The sequence below is a fragment of the Scyliorhinus torazame genome, chromosome 9 (assembly GCF_047496885.1).
Source record: "Scyliorhinus torazame isolate Kashiwa2021f chromosome 9, sScyTor2.1, whole genome shotgun sequence".
Lineage (NCBI taxonomy): Eukaryota > Metazoa > Chordata > Chondrichthyes > Carcharhiniformes > Scyliorhinidae > Scyliorhinus > Scyliorhinus torazame.
In genome coordinates this window covers 234,909,386-234,926,680 of record NC_092715.1, presented here as the reverse complement: position 1 = coordinate 234,926,680, position 17,295 = coordinate 234,909,386, and the positions used below count along the sequence as shown (strand labels likewise).

The 17,295-nt window shown below is 47.0% G+C and overlaps 1 protein-coding gene across 1 annotated transcript in view; it reads left to right on the top strand.

The window, feature by feature from the left end:
* The window catches only part of LOC140429764 (5,6-dihydroxyindole-2-carboxylic acid oxidase-like), a 57,167-nt gene extending 47,511 nt beyond the window's left edge, over positions 1-9,656 (top strand). The window contains exons 5-6 of the mRNA XM_072517179.1: positions 7,785-7,931; positions 9,134-9,656. Coding sequence (XP_072373280.1) covers positions 7,785-7,931; positions 9,134-9,342 — 356 coding nt within the window. The 3' untranslated portion in view covers positions 9,343-9,656. The remainder of the gene's footprint in view (positions 1-7,784; positions 7,932-9,133) is intronic.
* The last annotated feature ends 7,639 nt before the right edge of the window (positions 9,657-17,295 follow it).

Genomic DNA, 17,295 nt, shown 5'->3' with positions numbered 1-17,295 from the left:
TCACTCGCGGTTGGTACGGAAAGATCGTCTCGACGAAATCAAAGGTCAGTCTGTGGATTAGAAAATTGAACTGATGGGACATCTGGCAAGATGGTTTAGTTCTACGAGTGTTTTTAGTGAACTGATGGGACATCTGGCAAGATGGTTTAGTTCTACGAGTGTTTTTGATGAACTGATGGGACAACTGGAAAGATGGTTTAGTTCCACGAGAGTGTTTTTAAAACTATAGTTGATTAAGCTAAAATTGTATCCTTGGACTGTAGTGGTGAGAAACGATAAATTTTAAAACCAACTGGATGCTGCATGTTAGTTAAAGCAGAAGTCTCTCAAAGGGTTAACAGCAGCTTGAGATAACAGGCAGCTTGTGGTGTAATTGGATACCTTTCTTTCGAGTCCGTGAAACTCCAGCAAAGTTGCAGCTTGTGGTGTGATTGGATACCTTTCTTTCGAGTCAGTGAAACGCCAGCAAAGTTACGTTTTGAATTAATTAAAGGAAACCAGTGGATTTCACCACCTCTTTGATAAAAGTTAATTATTTTAGCAAGCAATTGATTGAAATTGCCAGAACCTTAAGTTTGAATTACTTGAAATAATGTTTATCTCATTTTATTTGTGAATTAATAGAAACTTAAAGAAACTCACTGACCCCATTTTAAAAAGTGTAAATTTGGAGATGACTGTTGACTTTGCTCCGGTATAAATCACCGCAGCTAACTGCTCCCTCATTGATAGCAGCCAACATTTTTGTGAATGTAAGAAAGACTTGTTAAAAGAAAAATTGTTAAGATAAAGAATTAATTAAGTTGTAAAAGTTGTACAAGTTTGTGTTAAGCAAATCGTAAATTCAGTTCTGAGTTGAGATCAGAGCTAAGCTTGCAGGTTGCAGTAATTCAATTTGAATTTCAAACATTTTAAGTTTTAAAAGAACACTGTTAAAACCTTTTAAATAATTCAGCCAAGTAGCAAAAATTGCCATTGGTTATAAATAGGCAAATTTAAAAATGTTTTTAAAAAAGAGAGCCAAAGTATGAAAGCTAAAGAGTTAATTAGATTATGGAAACAATATTGTCAACATGAGAGGGATAAGATCATGTTATTAAGTTGGCAAGAAAATGCCCTTAAAATGCCTTTCCAATTAGTGAAAGGGGGAACCAGAAAACTCTGGAGATCTTGATAAAGGAGTGTGCATTCAAAAAAAAAACACACAAGTAAAGAGAGGGTGGACTCGAGTAAAAAAAAAAAGGGGGAGCTACATAGTTCAATGGCTGGCCTTGCATTGACAGAAGGAGATGAGGACCCACAAAATTGGACCATGTTGGGTAGAGTCCCGACTGCACCAGTAGCATTGTCTGTACTAATTCCAGAACCACCAGGGTATCATAATTTATATCCAGTCACTGCTCCCCAGAGTCAAATCATGCCAGCCTCTTCAGCCCCTTCGGTTGATAAATTGGGTCCTATTTCAGCATCTTCACTGTCTGTTAGAGAAGGGGAGCTCTGTTCAACAAGCCCAGTTAGCTATAGGACCCGATCTTGGACAATGAGAGAGGGGCCTAATCCTATCCAGAAACAATCACGCATACCACCTAGATCCCGAAAGACCGATATGTTAGGACAGAAAAGTATGAGAGCAAAGAAAGAGGATGGTAATGATTCTGAGGAGCTGGAGCTCCCCCTAGTAGAAGGGAAGGATGTTGAAGTCTTTGAAGAGCCAGAGTAATCCGCTAGAGCGCCTCCTAGTGAGACTCTGAGACAGTTGCCGATTAGGAAAATACCAAACCCTGATGCTGTAACGGCGGCCGCCCAGCCCACGATAGACGTTTATTTCCCATGGAGACCCAGTGAGATGATGACTATTCTGGCTGCAATCCCAGACAGGAAGAAATCTCCTTCTGCTTTCGTGGATTATCTGAGAACTACCATCTCAGTTTATCAAGCCGATTCTAAGGACCCCTGGGCCCTAGTCCAGCAGGTTTTAACCCCAGCAGAGTACCGCAATCATCTCAATCACTTGAATAATGCTTGCTACGCCTCACTTCAGCAAGCCCATGCTTTGGATGATGATAGACGGGCACAAATCCTGAATGCGTTGAATGTCACATTTCAAAAGCCCATAAACATTTCTGCTATCTTAGACCTCAAACTTAAAAAGACTGAAGAGCCAGAGGAATTTCTGGAACGTTTTAATGAAATCTACTGTGGACAGTCAGGCGACTTGCCACACCAAAATGGTCAGAATTCCCCTCAATATTGTGCTATGTTAATGCATTGACTACCACCTTCCATGGCTACTGCTGTGAAATGTAATAACATGAATTGGACAGAGAACGGCCCTTCTCAGATGGCCAGGGCAGTCAGATTTTATTGGAAGGAGGGTGCAGGCCAGGAAGGAGGCTCAGTTACAAAGAATAAGACTGAGTATGTAATGAAAAAGGATGATCTGAGACTGCAACCAGCGGCAGATACGGTGGCTTACCAGCTGGAACCCCAATATTGTGACTTTGGGTGGGTGGATCAACATGGGGGAGGATATCAAACCCACCCAAATGGACCCTCAGCTCCTCTTTATGGCCCACCGTATGCACCAACAGCTTCACAACTGCCGCCCCCTCTGAGGGGCCATTGGTCTACTAGGAAAAGAAGACTTGGCAGATATAGAGGGAACAATACATGTTTTAATTGCGGCCGTGCAGATCACTGGCAACAGGAATGCCCCTTTAAAAGACGGGCAGCAGAAGGAGACTACCCGACCCAAAGGAGGGGAGGACAGGCGAGGTACACTGACTTCTCCCAGGCAAACCCTTTCCCAACACAAGATTGACTAGCTAATTTAGTCATAAGGACTCTCCAATCGGACAGGGAACCTATTATCTCTCTGCAGACAGGAGATCAACACTGCCCATTTGTAATCAACACTGGAGCAGCCATGTCTTCGGTGCAATCAGAACTTCGACTACCACTATCCGACCACACCCAGCATTTGTCGGGGTTCCAAGGACAGGTGTGTGAGTATCCTATTTCTGAACCTGTGATAGTCACTTATGAGAATAAGTCTGCGGATCATCAGTTTGTGGTGACTACTGGATTGGACTGTGACTTGTTGGTCCGAGATTTACTGCGTATCTTCCAGCTACAGCTAGAGTGCGGAGACGAAGGGATAATGGTTCAATCATGGAGGATGAGACAACAGTGCTATATTTCTATCACTGGTGGATGTTAGACATTGAACATTCACTGCACCACGTTACACTGGCCTATGACAGAACCGGACAAAACAGGGAGTTGGAGGACAAATACCGGCCGTTAATTGGGACCGAATGGCCAGTCAAGATTACAGCCACAGTCACGGGAAAAGAATGTACTGCCGATTTTGTTACAATACCACCACATTTATGGCCACAGTCAGCTTCTGTGGGTCCTCATATTACACGTCAGGTCCACGACCAGTACCATGCCAAGGATCTGGGGCCTATCATAGAATTTACAGTGCAGAAGGAGGCCATTCGGCCCATCGAGTCTGCACCGGTGCTCGGAAAGAGCACCCTACCCCAAGGTCAACGCCTCCACCCTATCCCCATAACCCAGTAACCCCACCCAACACTAAGGGCAATTTTGGACACTAAGGGCAATTTACCATGGCCAATCCACCTAACCTGCACATCTTTGGACTGCGGGAGGAAACCGGAGCACCCGGGGGAAACCCAAGCACACACGGGGAGGGTGTGCAGACTCCGCACAGACAGTGACCCAAGCTGGAATCGAACCTGGGACCCTGGAGCTGTGAAGCAATTGTGCTATCCACAATGCTACCGTGCTGCCCTATGGTAAGGAGGGCAGTGGATCATTCAGATCCAACAGAGTACGCACTTCACGTCACGCCAGACGGCACTATTTGAGGTCCCTGAAACGATTAACACTTTACTTCAGCCAACCCACAGCGCTGGAAAAATAGGGGATTCCTTATCTCGGCCAGCACGGAAATATCCCACCGGGGTTTAGTTCATGACCTACTGCAGGCCCTCCTTATGCCCGCGCAGATTTCCGACCCCAGTTGACGTTGGTAATGAACAAGCAGATTGTGCAGCGCGGACAGCCGCGTAAATTCAGCAAGTGATGGTGCCTAAAATGTTAAGTCAGACTAAACGATCTGCTAAAAATAAGTCTGCTTCTGACAAGCCAATGCCAACCATCCAAGACGTCATAAGGTTACAGGAGGACGCTCCTGAGAGTGATAAACAAATGTGGAAACGGTTAGGTTGTACATATGATTCTGTTTCCTCTTTATGGACCACGCCTGCACATCAGACTTGTATGTCTGATGTGCTGGCTTTATGGGTCATCGAATATGTACACTTTGCAACTCATTGTGGGGCTTGGGGGACTAGTGATTTGTTGGTGGACACTTGGTGGCACCCTAAAATGCAGGGGTTGGCCCAGAGTATCAGTAATCGGTGTTTGATTTGTCAGCAATATAACACCGGCAAAGGTATCCCTTGTGGTATGGGGCAAACCCCGTTGCCCAATGATCCCTTTGAGACGCTCCAAATGGATTACATTGAGTTGGAAAGGTTTCAATGTTGTCAATGTTATAAATATGTTTGGTCATTGTGGATGTGTTCAGCAGATGGGTCGAGGCGTATCCGACTACCGATAATAAAGCTGCTACTGTGGTTAAAGTTCTGATGCGGGAAATCATTCCCCGATATGGTATACCAGCTCAGTTAAGTTCTGATAACAGGCCTCATTTTATTGGACAGGTTAACAAGGAGTTCTGCTCCCAAATGGGCATACGCCAGCAGTTACACTGTGCGTACAGACCGCAGGCGGCCGGGTTGGTTGAGAGACACAATCAGACCCTCAAAAACTAAATTGGCTAAATTAAGAGCAGACACGGGACTGACATGGCTTAAGTTGCTCCCCGTTGCCCTCTTCCAGCTGCGGGTTACACCTGCGGGACCGGCCCGGCTCTCTCCTGCTGAGATCCTTTATGGCAGGCCCCTTAGAACTCCCTGGAACCTGCATGTTCCCAGACTGGTTCAGTTTCACCATACCTATGTTCTAGCCCTCACTTAAGGTCCTCAAGGAGCTCCAGGCCAGGTCTGCACGGCTCACCCGCCACCGCCCCCATTACCTAGCTCACTTTCAGTGCAGCTCGGTAGTTATGTCATGGTCAAAAATTGGACTCGGAAAGGGTCGGAGCCGCGATGGGAGGGGCCCTTCCAAGTCCTCCTTACCACCCCCACTGCAGTTAAAGTGGAGGGGCGGAGTGCTTGGGTCCACCTCCACCACTGTAAATTGGGTCCACCTCTACCACTGTAAAAAGGTCGGTTACTAACCTGCCTCCCTTCCCCAGCGCTGTTTTACAGGTGTGAAGCATGATGGGGTGGCTGCGCACCGCCTGTGTAATCTTCGGCCTCGCCTCGCTTGGAGTGACATCGGCGACGGACATGGAAAAGGGAAATATCATCTACACCTGTAACCCCAACCAAACTACAAGGACATTTTGTTTGTGCCGAGGTGATGTTCTTCGCTGCCCCCATATACGAGCACATGGTATCGACTCATGGAAGGTCATCAGGTTGACGGACAATGCAGGACTCAAGAAGCAATTGCACCGGTCCCGGCGATGGGAAGAGAACATTGCATAGACATTGCCTTGTTTTTGGAGTACATGTAAATTTGATTTTGGATGTGTTAAGATTGGTGCCATAAAGGTAAAATCAGTCCGTCAGGAGAGGGTAGGAAGAGGTTGTGAGAGAGAGAGGGGGACTAGAGAGAGGACGGGGTGTGTAAGGAGGGGAGTACAACTAGAACGTAGGTTAAGGACCCAGACTGAGGAAAACCCGGGTAGTATGAATCTCTTCTACCAGATTTACCACTGCTTGTAAGGCTGTTTGCCTTCCCCTTCCTCGGGATAATTCCCATTCACAGTATGATAGGCTGCAACGGTGGAGGGCGTACATACATAGCCACTTCACTCCCAATAGAGACTCCTGGTCGTACGAAAATTGTTTCAGCAGTGACGGGTACGGCTGTTTGCTGGTAGAGGTGGAAACGAATATAACATGTCTGTTCCCCACCTGTACGGACAGGAGGTGTCATATCACTCAGGCGTCTGGCCATTGCCTTTGTTACAACACCACCTGCATTCCATTGAACCCTGGCCTCCAGCTCCTTTGTGGCTGGACAAATGTCTCTCAAATCACTGTTGGGACTAGGGCTTTCCGCATTGCTGGGACGCTCGAATGGGCGTTCCAAAGCTGGATAAACTGGGCTACAGGGGGATCCCTACGCAACCGATATACTGATTGTGATGCTAGCCTGTACACGGAGCAAGGATACTACTTTTTTATGGCACAGCGACCAATGTTTTGTCATCCCCATTTCCCCGCCAAATTGCTATCGGGACTCTAGTCCCTACCGCAGTCCCCTGCCCCTCGGCGTGGATACTGCATAATCAGTTAGCACGCCGGGCAGTCTCAGCTGAATTCTGGGAGAACTGGAAAACAACTTGGGTTCTCGCACCCAACCAGGGCCACTCAGCCAGGTGGGGAATTCTGAGCGTCTTGACACTGGGAGGTGTGGGGGGTTCCTTGGCGGTTAGCGATAGGAATTATTTTGTTTGTGGCCTTGCCATCCTGGGAAACGAAACCTTGGAGCCTTCGGGGCAATAACCAAGGAATTGTCTCAGCTGCGGTTGTTTGCAATGCAGAACCGGTATGCTCTTGACTATCTTCTGGCCCGTGAGGGTGGGGTATGCGCCATTGTGCAGGGCAAGTATATCATGGGAGTTCAAGACCTAACCGCTAACATCACTAAATTTATGGATCGCATACGGGATCACCTGGACTGAATGCAGGACCCTGGTTCTTGGGGTAACTGGGGATTTGGAGGTTGGAAGGACTGGTTGATGAATATGGCCATGTATTTAGCAGTGGCACTCGGCTGCACCTTTGTGGGCCTGGCCATCCTTAAATGCGTGATGAGTAGAATGCGGGGTGCACTGGAACAGATAGACGCCCCTAAAATCTTGGCTGTTCGGATCCACGAGGGTGCAGCGGATGAAGGGGGGCTGCAACGGGAATTGGAAATGCAGCGACAAATCTTTTAGATGAGGGGTCGTAGCTACGGATTGGATAGATAGGTTATCATGAAATGATAAAAGGAGGGAATGACGAATGTGATATAAAATAGTTAGTTTAAATATTAGTTACAGTAATGTAGATGTAGGCCAGTCTAATTCTAGTGAGTTCACAGACAAAGGATTTCAGAAAGCATGGCAACGAAGGGGAGATGGGGTGTCTGGTGGAGGAGAAAAGAATGCTGGGTAATAAGAGGCCCAGGGTTAAGGAATGAGAAGAGAGCCAATCAGGATGTATGGCCAGGTCAGGAGGGGTATAGGATGACCTATGGGAATCATTATGTGAAACTTGATGCCATTTGAATGTATTTGCAGAGATCCCTTTGTCTCGGACCTCATTTGTTTCCAAGGGGTCCAGGAGACTGGTTCTGTGTTCTGTGTCCCTGAGAAGCGAGTCAGACTTGCAAGTTGGTTAAAAATACATACTACTATGCCTACAAATCCATCTCGAGTTTTATTGAGGCCAGACTGACGGGTAAAGAATTCAATGTTTTGTCATTTCCAGCACTTTAGTTTGAATTCCGCCGTCTGTAATATTTTATGGTTTTTTGATAATACAATATAATTGTGCTGCTTGTTCTACCTAATTTACACCATCCTGTTGATTAAAAAAAATCACTTCTTTGCCTCCCTCTTTTTCCAGATTTATCTGTCTTTCCGTCTGAAAATGCTCCCATAGGACATAATCGAGAGTACAGTATGGTGCCTTTCTGGCCTCCTGTTACCAATGCGGAAATGTTTTTGACAGCAGCTGAAAACCTTGGCTACACCTATGATGTTCAGTGGGCAAGTAAGTTCCTTGTGCAACTTTCAAAACACTTAACATGAGGAGGAGTAACAATCTTGAGCATTTAGTTTTTAAAATGTCTATTAATTGCGTAGCTTTCACACAAAGCCACTATTCATTTCACAGGTCTAGCATTTCCCAGTTTTATGCTTTTATATTAGGCTGGTGTAGGAACAGAAAATGTACCAATGCCACAATATAATTGATACAGGATCATGGGATTCAATAATTGTTACCACTTGAGATGACAGATCAGATTGAACAGTGCACCAATAAATGGGGATTATGAGGACGATGCTCCTTATTCAAAGAGAAACTGTATTTATGGTGCTTGTCCACAATTATTTTTCCAATCCATTTTCTCTATGTAGTTGCTTTCAGTTAGTCATCAGCCTTTTAACATATTGGCTGTGCTGCAGATCATTTCCAACGGCAAGGCAACAATCTAATTATGTCAATGTTCAACATAGATTCTGACTACTAAACATTCCTGTGTTTGTTTGGAAAATAATTACTATTTTACTAACCAGTGTCAGCTATGTACGATTTTTTTTACTTCAAGATTGAATGTTGAAGAGATCTGTATTGAACAGTTCCCATTCTCGGTGAACAGCATTTTGAATTCCAGACGGTGCACTACCATTCTCTGAAACATCAAGCAGAGCTTGTGAAATGATCATAAATACTAACTGATGTAATCTCAGGTAGATATTTTAGCATGCCAAATTGCAACAACAGGAAGTAGAGAAAGATTGAGATTGTCTATCATCGTGGATTTGTACACATCTTGCTGAAGGTGAAGTTGGCACAGTCGGTAACAGAGCAATGTGTACCAAGCTGTGTAACACAGCTGCCTCAGAGCACCGGGGACCCAGTTCGATTCCAACCTTGGGTGACTGTGTGGAGTTTGCATGTTCTTCCAGTATCTGCATGGTTTTCCAGGTACTCCAGTTTCCTCCTACAGTCCAAAGATGTGCAGGTTAAGTGGATTGGCCATGCTAAATTGCCCCTTAGTGTCCAAAAGGTTAGGTGGAGCTACTGGGTTATGGGGATAGAGTGAGGCCTAGGTAGGTGCTCTTTCAGAGGGCCGGTGCAGACGCGATGGACCGAATGGCTTCCTTCCGCACTGTAGTGATTCTATGAATATCTGTTCAATTTGGACTGGATTAAATATTTTTAACTTTACCTTTACCTATCTCCTACAGACCAGTCATTCTCATTGTTGGAGATGATAGCCATGGGGATTGTGGCTGCCCTAGTGTTGATTGCTATTGTTTTCACCGTCTCGACATTAGCCATACGCAAGAGGAAAAAAAAACTCACTGCGAGTGACCTGAATGAACCTCTCTTACAGACTTCGTATCCACACTACTCAGATTATGATGAATCAACAATACCGCAAAAAGCCCCATAGTCTGCTAACTGACTCAATTGATATCTTTTTGTGTTTTCATGCGATGCCAATGTGTTTTAAGAAGAACAGACTGACTTCCTCTAACTGTGTTTAGTTCAAAGATCAAAGAGAAATAAGCTGCAGAACTTTGAATCTCTGAACCTACTGTAGAAATAAATGAACTCTGCCATCTAGGTTGTTTGTAGCTTTTAATGGTATCTGTTGGAGCTTTGAGTGGGGTTTAAAATTGAGAAGTATTGGAGTTAATTTGTACACCGCAAGGTTAACTTTCTTCAAAAAATGTTAACTTCAATAAACTTGTATTGATAATCTCATGGTGACTCGTGATATTGTGTGATCCTGTCATTGCATGGCAACCTCTTCCACAAACTTATTCCTTTTCAGGTATGAATGCGACAAGTGACTTGCTTTTTAGTTCTGCTTTTCATCAGCTTTAATTTTATTTTTTTAATATAATGTTTATATTGGTTTATCATTATTTTATGTCAGCGTGTACGGAACACGCTGTGACGAGCACGGTCATAAGGTAATAGATATAGTACGTAACAATAGTCCAAGCCTAATCTACCGAGCATATTTATAAGTCTCTGTGTGAGGATGGCGTGGTCCCCACCCCTCCTGAACAGGGTGTAGTCAGTATATATGTACAACTGTTATGCACTGGAACACTTTGACCCTGCAGTTGGGCCCTTCCTTTGCAGCTGTGCTTTCGACCTTCCTTCCGCTCTCTGCCTGCTTGGTTTTCGCCTCCCCTCCTTTCAACCCCACTCTTCCCCTTCCTCCCCTTTCCTTTGTGCTTTGTGGCCCATCTGTGGAACCTCCCCTCCACCCGGCTCCATTGGCTTCCACGTCCTCTTCCGACCCCCGGATGGCGAATTTGATTTTCTCCAATTGGAGACATTCCGACAGGGTGGACTGCCAATCTGCAGTCTTGGGTGGTGCTGCTGATCGCCAGGTGAGTGGGTGATTAGGGAGCAAAGGTTAGGGAATTGGCCATCCTCCCCGTAAAGAGTTCTGGCTGGTCTGACATCCCGAAGACTGCTACCTTTGGGCTTGACTCCACCCTCACCCCTACAACCTTGGACATTGCCGCAAAGAAGGCTGTCCAGAATCCGAGAAGTCTGGGACATGCCCACAACATGTGGGTGTGGTTGGCCGGGCCTCCCTGACATGGTTCACCTTTGTCCTCCACCTTCGGGAAGCACCTGCTCATTCGGGTTATGGTTAGGTGCGCGATATGCACCACCTTTAGCTACATTAGCCTTGCGCATGTGGAGGTGGAGTTTGCCCTGTTCAGTGCTCTGCTCCAGATTCCTCACTCTATTTCTATCCTTAGTTCTTTCTCCCATTTTTCCCTTAACTCATCCAGCGGGGAGCGTGCCTCCTCCAACAGTCGCTCATACAGGATCCCACTGTTCCCCTCCCGAAGTTGCCCGCGTCCAACAGCTACTCTCCCAATGAGTGTCCTGCCATTTGTGGGTACGTCGTCATTTCCCTGCAGAGGAAACTTTTGATCAGTATGTGCCGTAGATCATTCCCTTTGGACAATTTAAACCTCCGTCAGTTCTTTTAACATTGTCAGTCTAGCGTCCATGTAAAAGTCACTAACTGTCAATGTCCCCAGGTCCTGTCTCCGCCATTGTGGCTGGCGCGAACCAGTGATTAGTGCAGGTGGGAGCCGTGGTGGACATTTCGGTCAGGCCGAAGTGTTGCCTGCTCGGAGCACTGGGTTTGTGGAGTACTTGGCTGGCGGGGTTGTGGCAAGGGCTCTGAGGAACGTTCCTACGGAGGAGCTCTCCTCCATCCTTACCCATTCTTCTTCCGGCTCCCTCACCCATCCCCTCACTGTTTCTGCTTTGTGGCCGCCCAATGGTCGTACTGCAGGTTTGGGAGGGCCAGGCCTCCCATGCTTCTCCTTCTTGCAGGACTTTTTTGGGGTTACCTTTGATTCTTCTCCCCCACACATACACACGACAATTTTGTTTACGGTGTTAAAAAAGGCCTCGGATGTAGATCGGTATGGATCTGACAGGAAGGGGAACCTGGGCTGCACATTCATCTTGATCGACTGCACCCACACTGCCAGGGAGGGTGGGAGTGAGTCCCACCTCTGCAGATCTTTCTTTACTTCCTCCACTAGACATGTCAGATTCCATTTGTGGATCTGCGTCTAGTCATGGGCTATTTGAATTCCCAGGTGGCGGAATTTGGTCTGGGCTTGCTTAAACGGCAGTCCCACCAGCTTTGTCCCTACTCCCCTGTGGGTTTACAGGGAAGATCTCCCTCTTACTCAGGTTAAGTTAAGGCTCCAAATACCTTCAGGATTTTTATTATCCATTCCATGCTGGTCTGGGGGTTTGAGATGAAGAGGAGCAGGTCATCCACATAGAGTGAAACTCTATGCTCTCTGCCCCCCCTTTGGTTACCTCTCCACCCCGTCACCACTCACATGGCGATCGCCAGTGGCTTGATTGCCAGAGCAAACAGCATAGATAGCGGGCACCCGTGCCTCTTTGCAGCTGCAGATATATAGAGCTGTTGGTGTTGGTCCATACACTCGCTATAGGAGCACTGTACAGCAGTTTCACCCAGGAAGTTAACCCTGGCCCTTTCCCAAACTATTCCAGTACCACTATGAGGTACTTTGTTCGACACTGTCGAAAGCTTTTTCTGCATTCAGGGAGATGATCATTTCTGGTGCTCTCTCCCGGATGGGGTCATTATCACGTTCAACAGGTGCCTGATGTTCGATGTTAGCTGCCTGCCCTTGACAAAGCCGATCTGGTCCTCCGCGATTACCTCTGGCACGCAGCTCTCCAGCCACCTCGCCAGGACTTTCCCTGGGATCTTTGTGTCTATGTTGAGCAGTAAGATGAGCCTTAAGGACCCGCACTCAACTGGGTCTTTGTACTTTCTGAGTATCAGCAATATTGAGACTTGTGCCAGTGTTGTACTAGCGAGTCTGTGTACATCTCCGGCAAGTGCAGGGCTAATGCTAGCGCAAAGTTTTTGTAGATGTCCACCAGGAATCCATCTAGCCCCTGCACCTTGCCCAGCTGCATGGAGTTGATACCCTCCATGAATTCCCCCAGTTCTAATGGTGCTTCCAGGCCTGCCTCTTATATTCCCTCATGACCGGCATGTCCAGTCCCATCGAGGAACTGCTTCATCTTCAAGTCCCCCTCCCGTGCTTCAGAGGTGTGCAGCCCTTGATAGAAGGTTGCAAAGACTCTGTTGATCTTTTCTGGCCAGCGATTAGTCCACTGGTTTTGTCTTTAGTCTGAGCTATTTCGATCGTGGCTGCCTGCTTTCTCAGCTGGTGAGCCAATAAGGCGGCTGGCTTTGTCTCCATGTTCATAAAAGGTCCCCCGTGCCTGGCGGAGTTGGTGCACTGCTTTCCCCGTCGAGCGCAGGTCGAAGTCCATCTATAACTTTTTCCTCTCCGTCAGTAGTTCCACGGTCGGGGCCGTGGAGTACCATTGGTCCACGCCTAGTATGAAGTCTGTCGCCCTCTCCTTCCTATCTTTGTGCACCTTGTACACCCTTATCACAGCCTTCAGTGCCTCCCAGAACGTGGAGGGTGAGACCTCCCCATTTTGGTTGTTGGCACCGTACCCGTCTATGGCCTGTGATATCCATTCACAGTATGCCTTATTGGCAAGGATCACCATATCCAACCTCCGTAGGGAGCATTATGCCTGGCCTGTCTCCAGCCTCAGATCCATGTAGTGTGGAGCATGGTTGGAGATTACCATTGCAGATTACTCCGCTCCCACTATCCCTGGATGTACCACATTCCCAATTATGAAGAAGTCGATCCTGGTGTACACCCAGTGAACCTGGGAGAAGAAGGAGAACTCTAGGTGTGTGAATCTCCAAGGGTCCAGTGCCCCCAGGTATTCCAGAAAAGCATTCAATCCTTTTGCCATGTTTGATATTTTCCTCAACTTTTTTATTCTCATAAATTTAGAGTATCCAGTTCATTTTTTCCAATTAAGGGACAATTTAGCATTGCCAATCCACCTACCCTGCACAACCCTGGGTTGTGGGAGTGAGGCCCATGCAGAGCTGGGGGCTGGATTCTCCAAAAATGGGGCTATGTTCCCACGCCAGCATCAAAACGCTGGCTTTTCACTCTGGACTTTCCTTAAGAACGTCCTGAGCGATTCTCCTCCCTGCAGGGGGCTTGGAGGACCCTGGTGTGCTTTTCGCAGCTCTGCCCTCGCACTTCTGGTCGACATAGCGGACTCGCTAAGCGGAGCAACAGCAAAAATGTCGGCCCCCCGAGATCGCGCATCCACGGATCAGTGCTGCCCGATCACTTACCCCGGCCGTCCATGAGAACCCCCGCCCCCGGTGAATGAACCCCCCCACCCCACACCAGGGTGGCCGCGGACTGAGTCCGCAGCCACCACCCGAGGTTCCCGTTGGCCGATACGTGGTTAGAACCACGCCTTCGTGAACTCAGCCAGTTGCACATGGAGTATCGCGGGGCGGGGGCCTCTATCAATGGCCCCCTACCCGCTCCGCGTAGAGGGCGCGAGCGGGTTCCCGAGCAATTCCCCAGTCCCCGGAGAATCACTTCAGCGGCGCTGGTCACGATTTCCGTGCAAATGTCCATTCTCCTCCCCCGCGCTGAACGCGATTTCGGCGCGGAGTCTCAGAGAACCCATCCCGTGGAGAATGTGCAAACTCCACACGGACAGTGACCCAGAGCCGGCATCCTTTATCTCAGTGATGTTTTAGGTATCTTGTGCGACTGTTTAACAATTATTCACATCAATATTCCCAACCCCAGGCCCCACTGATATAGTGCCCAAAAACTCAAACCACCCAATAATACCAAACCCAGACCTCCATACTTCAGCTAAACACCACAAAACTTATCCAACCTACACTTATCATCTTCCTGCATAATCTTACTCATTCTGTAGATGAATGCAGCAGTGATGTAGCTGGCATTTCTTGTCCACTTCAAATTGTCTGGAGAAGGAGTGATGGGCCATCTTCTTGACCTGATGCAGTTAAAGAGTTTCATACAACTGGATGTCTTGTTTGTCAGAGGCGAGTTACAAATCAACCATGTTGCGCATGGTGAGATTCCTGTGCATTTGCTGAATTATTAATCTAGGCCTCTGGATTGCAAGCACAGTAGCATAACAAACACTTTGAGATGTGACAATTTACTATATGAATTCTCTCTTCATGTGAAGGGTGGCATGAAAGCACAGTGGCTAGCACTGCTGCATCACAGCACCAGGGACCTGCGTTCAATTCTGGCTTTGGGTGACTGAGTGGAATTTGCACGTTCTCCCCGTGTCTCGGTGAGTTTCCTCCGGGTGCTCCAAAGATGTGCAGGTTAGGTGGATTGGCCATGATCAATACATGAGGTTACGGGGATAGGATGGGGCAGTGGGCCCACGTAGAGTGCTCTTTTGGAGGGTCGGTATAGACTCAATAGGCCGAATGGCCTCCTTTTGCACTGTTGGGATTCTTTGGATTCCCCTTCAAGGAATAGTTAGTCACACAATCCCATATTTAACCACATGGCCATACAAACATATGGAAACGAGGAAAAGAGCAACTGGTTCATCCAGACTACTCTGCACTATGATAGCAAAACCCTCATAGCTAAACACTCATACCTCATACCCAACCTCAGAGCCTTGAAATCGACTGGGAAAGATGGGAGCAAAAAAATAAAAGGAGCACTGAAAGTAAAAATACTCTGTAAAATTCTTCTCAAACTCTCTCAGACAAGTTCAGGAGGTCCTACGGCCAGAATTATCTATAAAGAGGGAATTTACCTCTACCTGTGGGCAGCACGGTAGCATTGTGGATAGCACAATTGCTTCACAGCTCCAGGGTCCCAGGTTCGATTCCGGCTTGGGTCACTGTCTGTGCGGAGTCTACACATCCTCCCCATGTGTGCGTGGGTTTCCTCCGGGTGCTCCGGTTTCCTCCCACAGTCCAAAGATGCGCAGGTTAGGTGAATTGGCCATGATAAATTGCCCTTAGTGTCCAAAATTGTCCTTAGTGTTGGGTGGGGTTACTGGGTTATGGGGATAGGGTGGAGGTGTTGACCTTGGGTAGGGTGCTCTTTCCAATAGCCGGTGCAGACTCGATGGGCATAATGACCTCCTTATGCACTGTAAATTCTATGTAAAAAATATAATGTGATCTGTGCCCCAGTCAAGACCTGATCCCGCTTCAATTTGAATGTGGAGGAGTCAGCTGACAACATGTTCCAAATGCTCACTGCTCTCTGAAGGAGAATGCATTCCAGCGCTTACATAATTAAAGTAGGTCTTCTGGTCCTCCCCAATTCATTAAACTGGAACTATCTATTCAGTGGTATGCTATTTAAGTATTTTATAGATTATAATCAAGTCACCAGTAAGTCTACACTGTTCTAAAGTAAATTGACCAAGGTCTTTGAGCCTATCTGGTAGCTGAGGTTCTTGAAGTGAAGAATAATTCACATCGCTCTCATCTGGATCTGGCCTTCGATAACTAGACCATTTTAAGGCATTTGTTTCAAAATGAGATAGTTACGCTCTGTCATTTTGGGGCCTATGCAAATATATGTTAAAACAACAAAGCTAATTAGTTTAACAGACAGTACAAGTTAAAAGAACCTCAATCAACAGGTAAGGAAAACTTAAAATGTTCTAATAACACAAAGGCCGCAAGAATCTGCAGAGTGTGGTGAACTCAGCCCAACGCAGCACACAAGCTTGCTATCCTTCCATTGATTCTGTCTACACCACCCGCTGCCTCAGGAAGGCAGGCAACATTGTCAGAAATCCCTCGCACCCAGGCTTTGCCCTCTTCCAGACCATTCCATCAGGCAGAAGATACATAAGTCTGAAGACCCGCACATCCAGACATAGGAATAGCTCCTTCCCCACAATCACTAGACTCCTCAACGACTCTCCGTTGGACTGATCTATTCCCTGTAAAAACAATATTTGCGATGCCCAATCCTGCTCCTGCTCATGTATTGCTTATTTGGCCTTTGTTCCGCACTGTAACCAATCACTATTTGTTGATGTACTATTTGTTAATGTACTCTGTCAATTATTCTTTTGTCTACTATGATACTTTTGTCTACTATGAACGTACTGTATACTTTCTCTTGGCCGCAGAAAAATCCTTTTCACTGTACTTCGGTATGTAGCCATCTAAGATAGCCACCTGCAAAGGACCATGGGAATTATGGCTAAACCAGGACTGAGACAGATACAGAGCTGATGTGTATCTGAAACACAGGTAACCAGGCCTGATTGAAACCCCCGCTCATTTGCATTTTAATGGCCCATTTTCCCAGGACAATAGAACTCCAACCGAGCAACCGGTACAGCCACAGACTGATCGGCGCCACTCCCTTTATTCAGAAAGCCCAACTGCCAAGGTCAATGACCGCGAAGGACCCATCCAGCTACCAAGGCACCCGCCCCTTTATTGGCCAAAATCGAAGATAGTGATCAGAACCCGGTCGAACTATTGGGTCCAAGGTTAAGGACCGCACCAAAGAGCACGAAATCCCAGAGGGATAAAAGAGAGCACAGCCATGTGTTCTGTCTCTTTTGGATCTGGCCTGTGCCAGCCCAATTGTAGCAGGAACAGCCAGCCAAGTTCAAGACCAACGATCGCTACCTGACGGATGAGCTGCTTTCTTCGAACCAGCCAAGTGAAATCCAGATAAAGGCCTTATCCATTTGCACAGTGCCGGTCGCCCTGAAGTAAAGTATAGGTTACTGTAGCTGATAGGTGTAGTTTAACTCGTAGTAGATATTGTGTTTGCATGTCGAGGTAACCCTTGTGTATGTAAATAAACCATCTTTTGAACTAACTAACTGGTTGTGTGGTCATTTGATCGATATAAGGGAAGACTTGCGGTTCAACAACATTATCATTAATATTAGCACCAATATTGGCGATGCTGTTGGG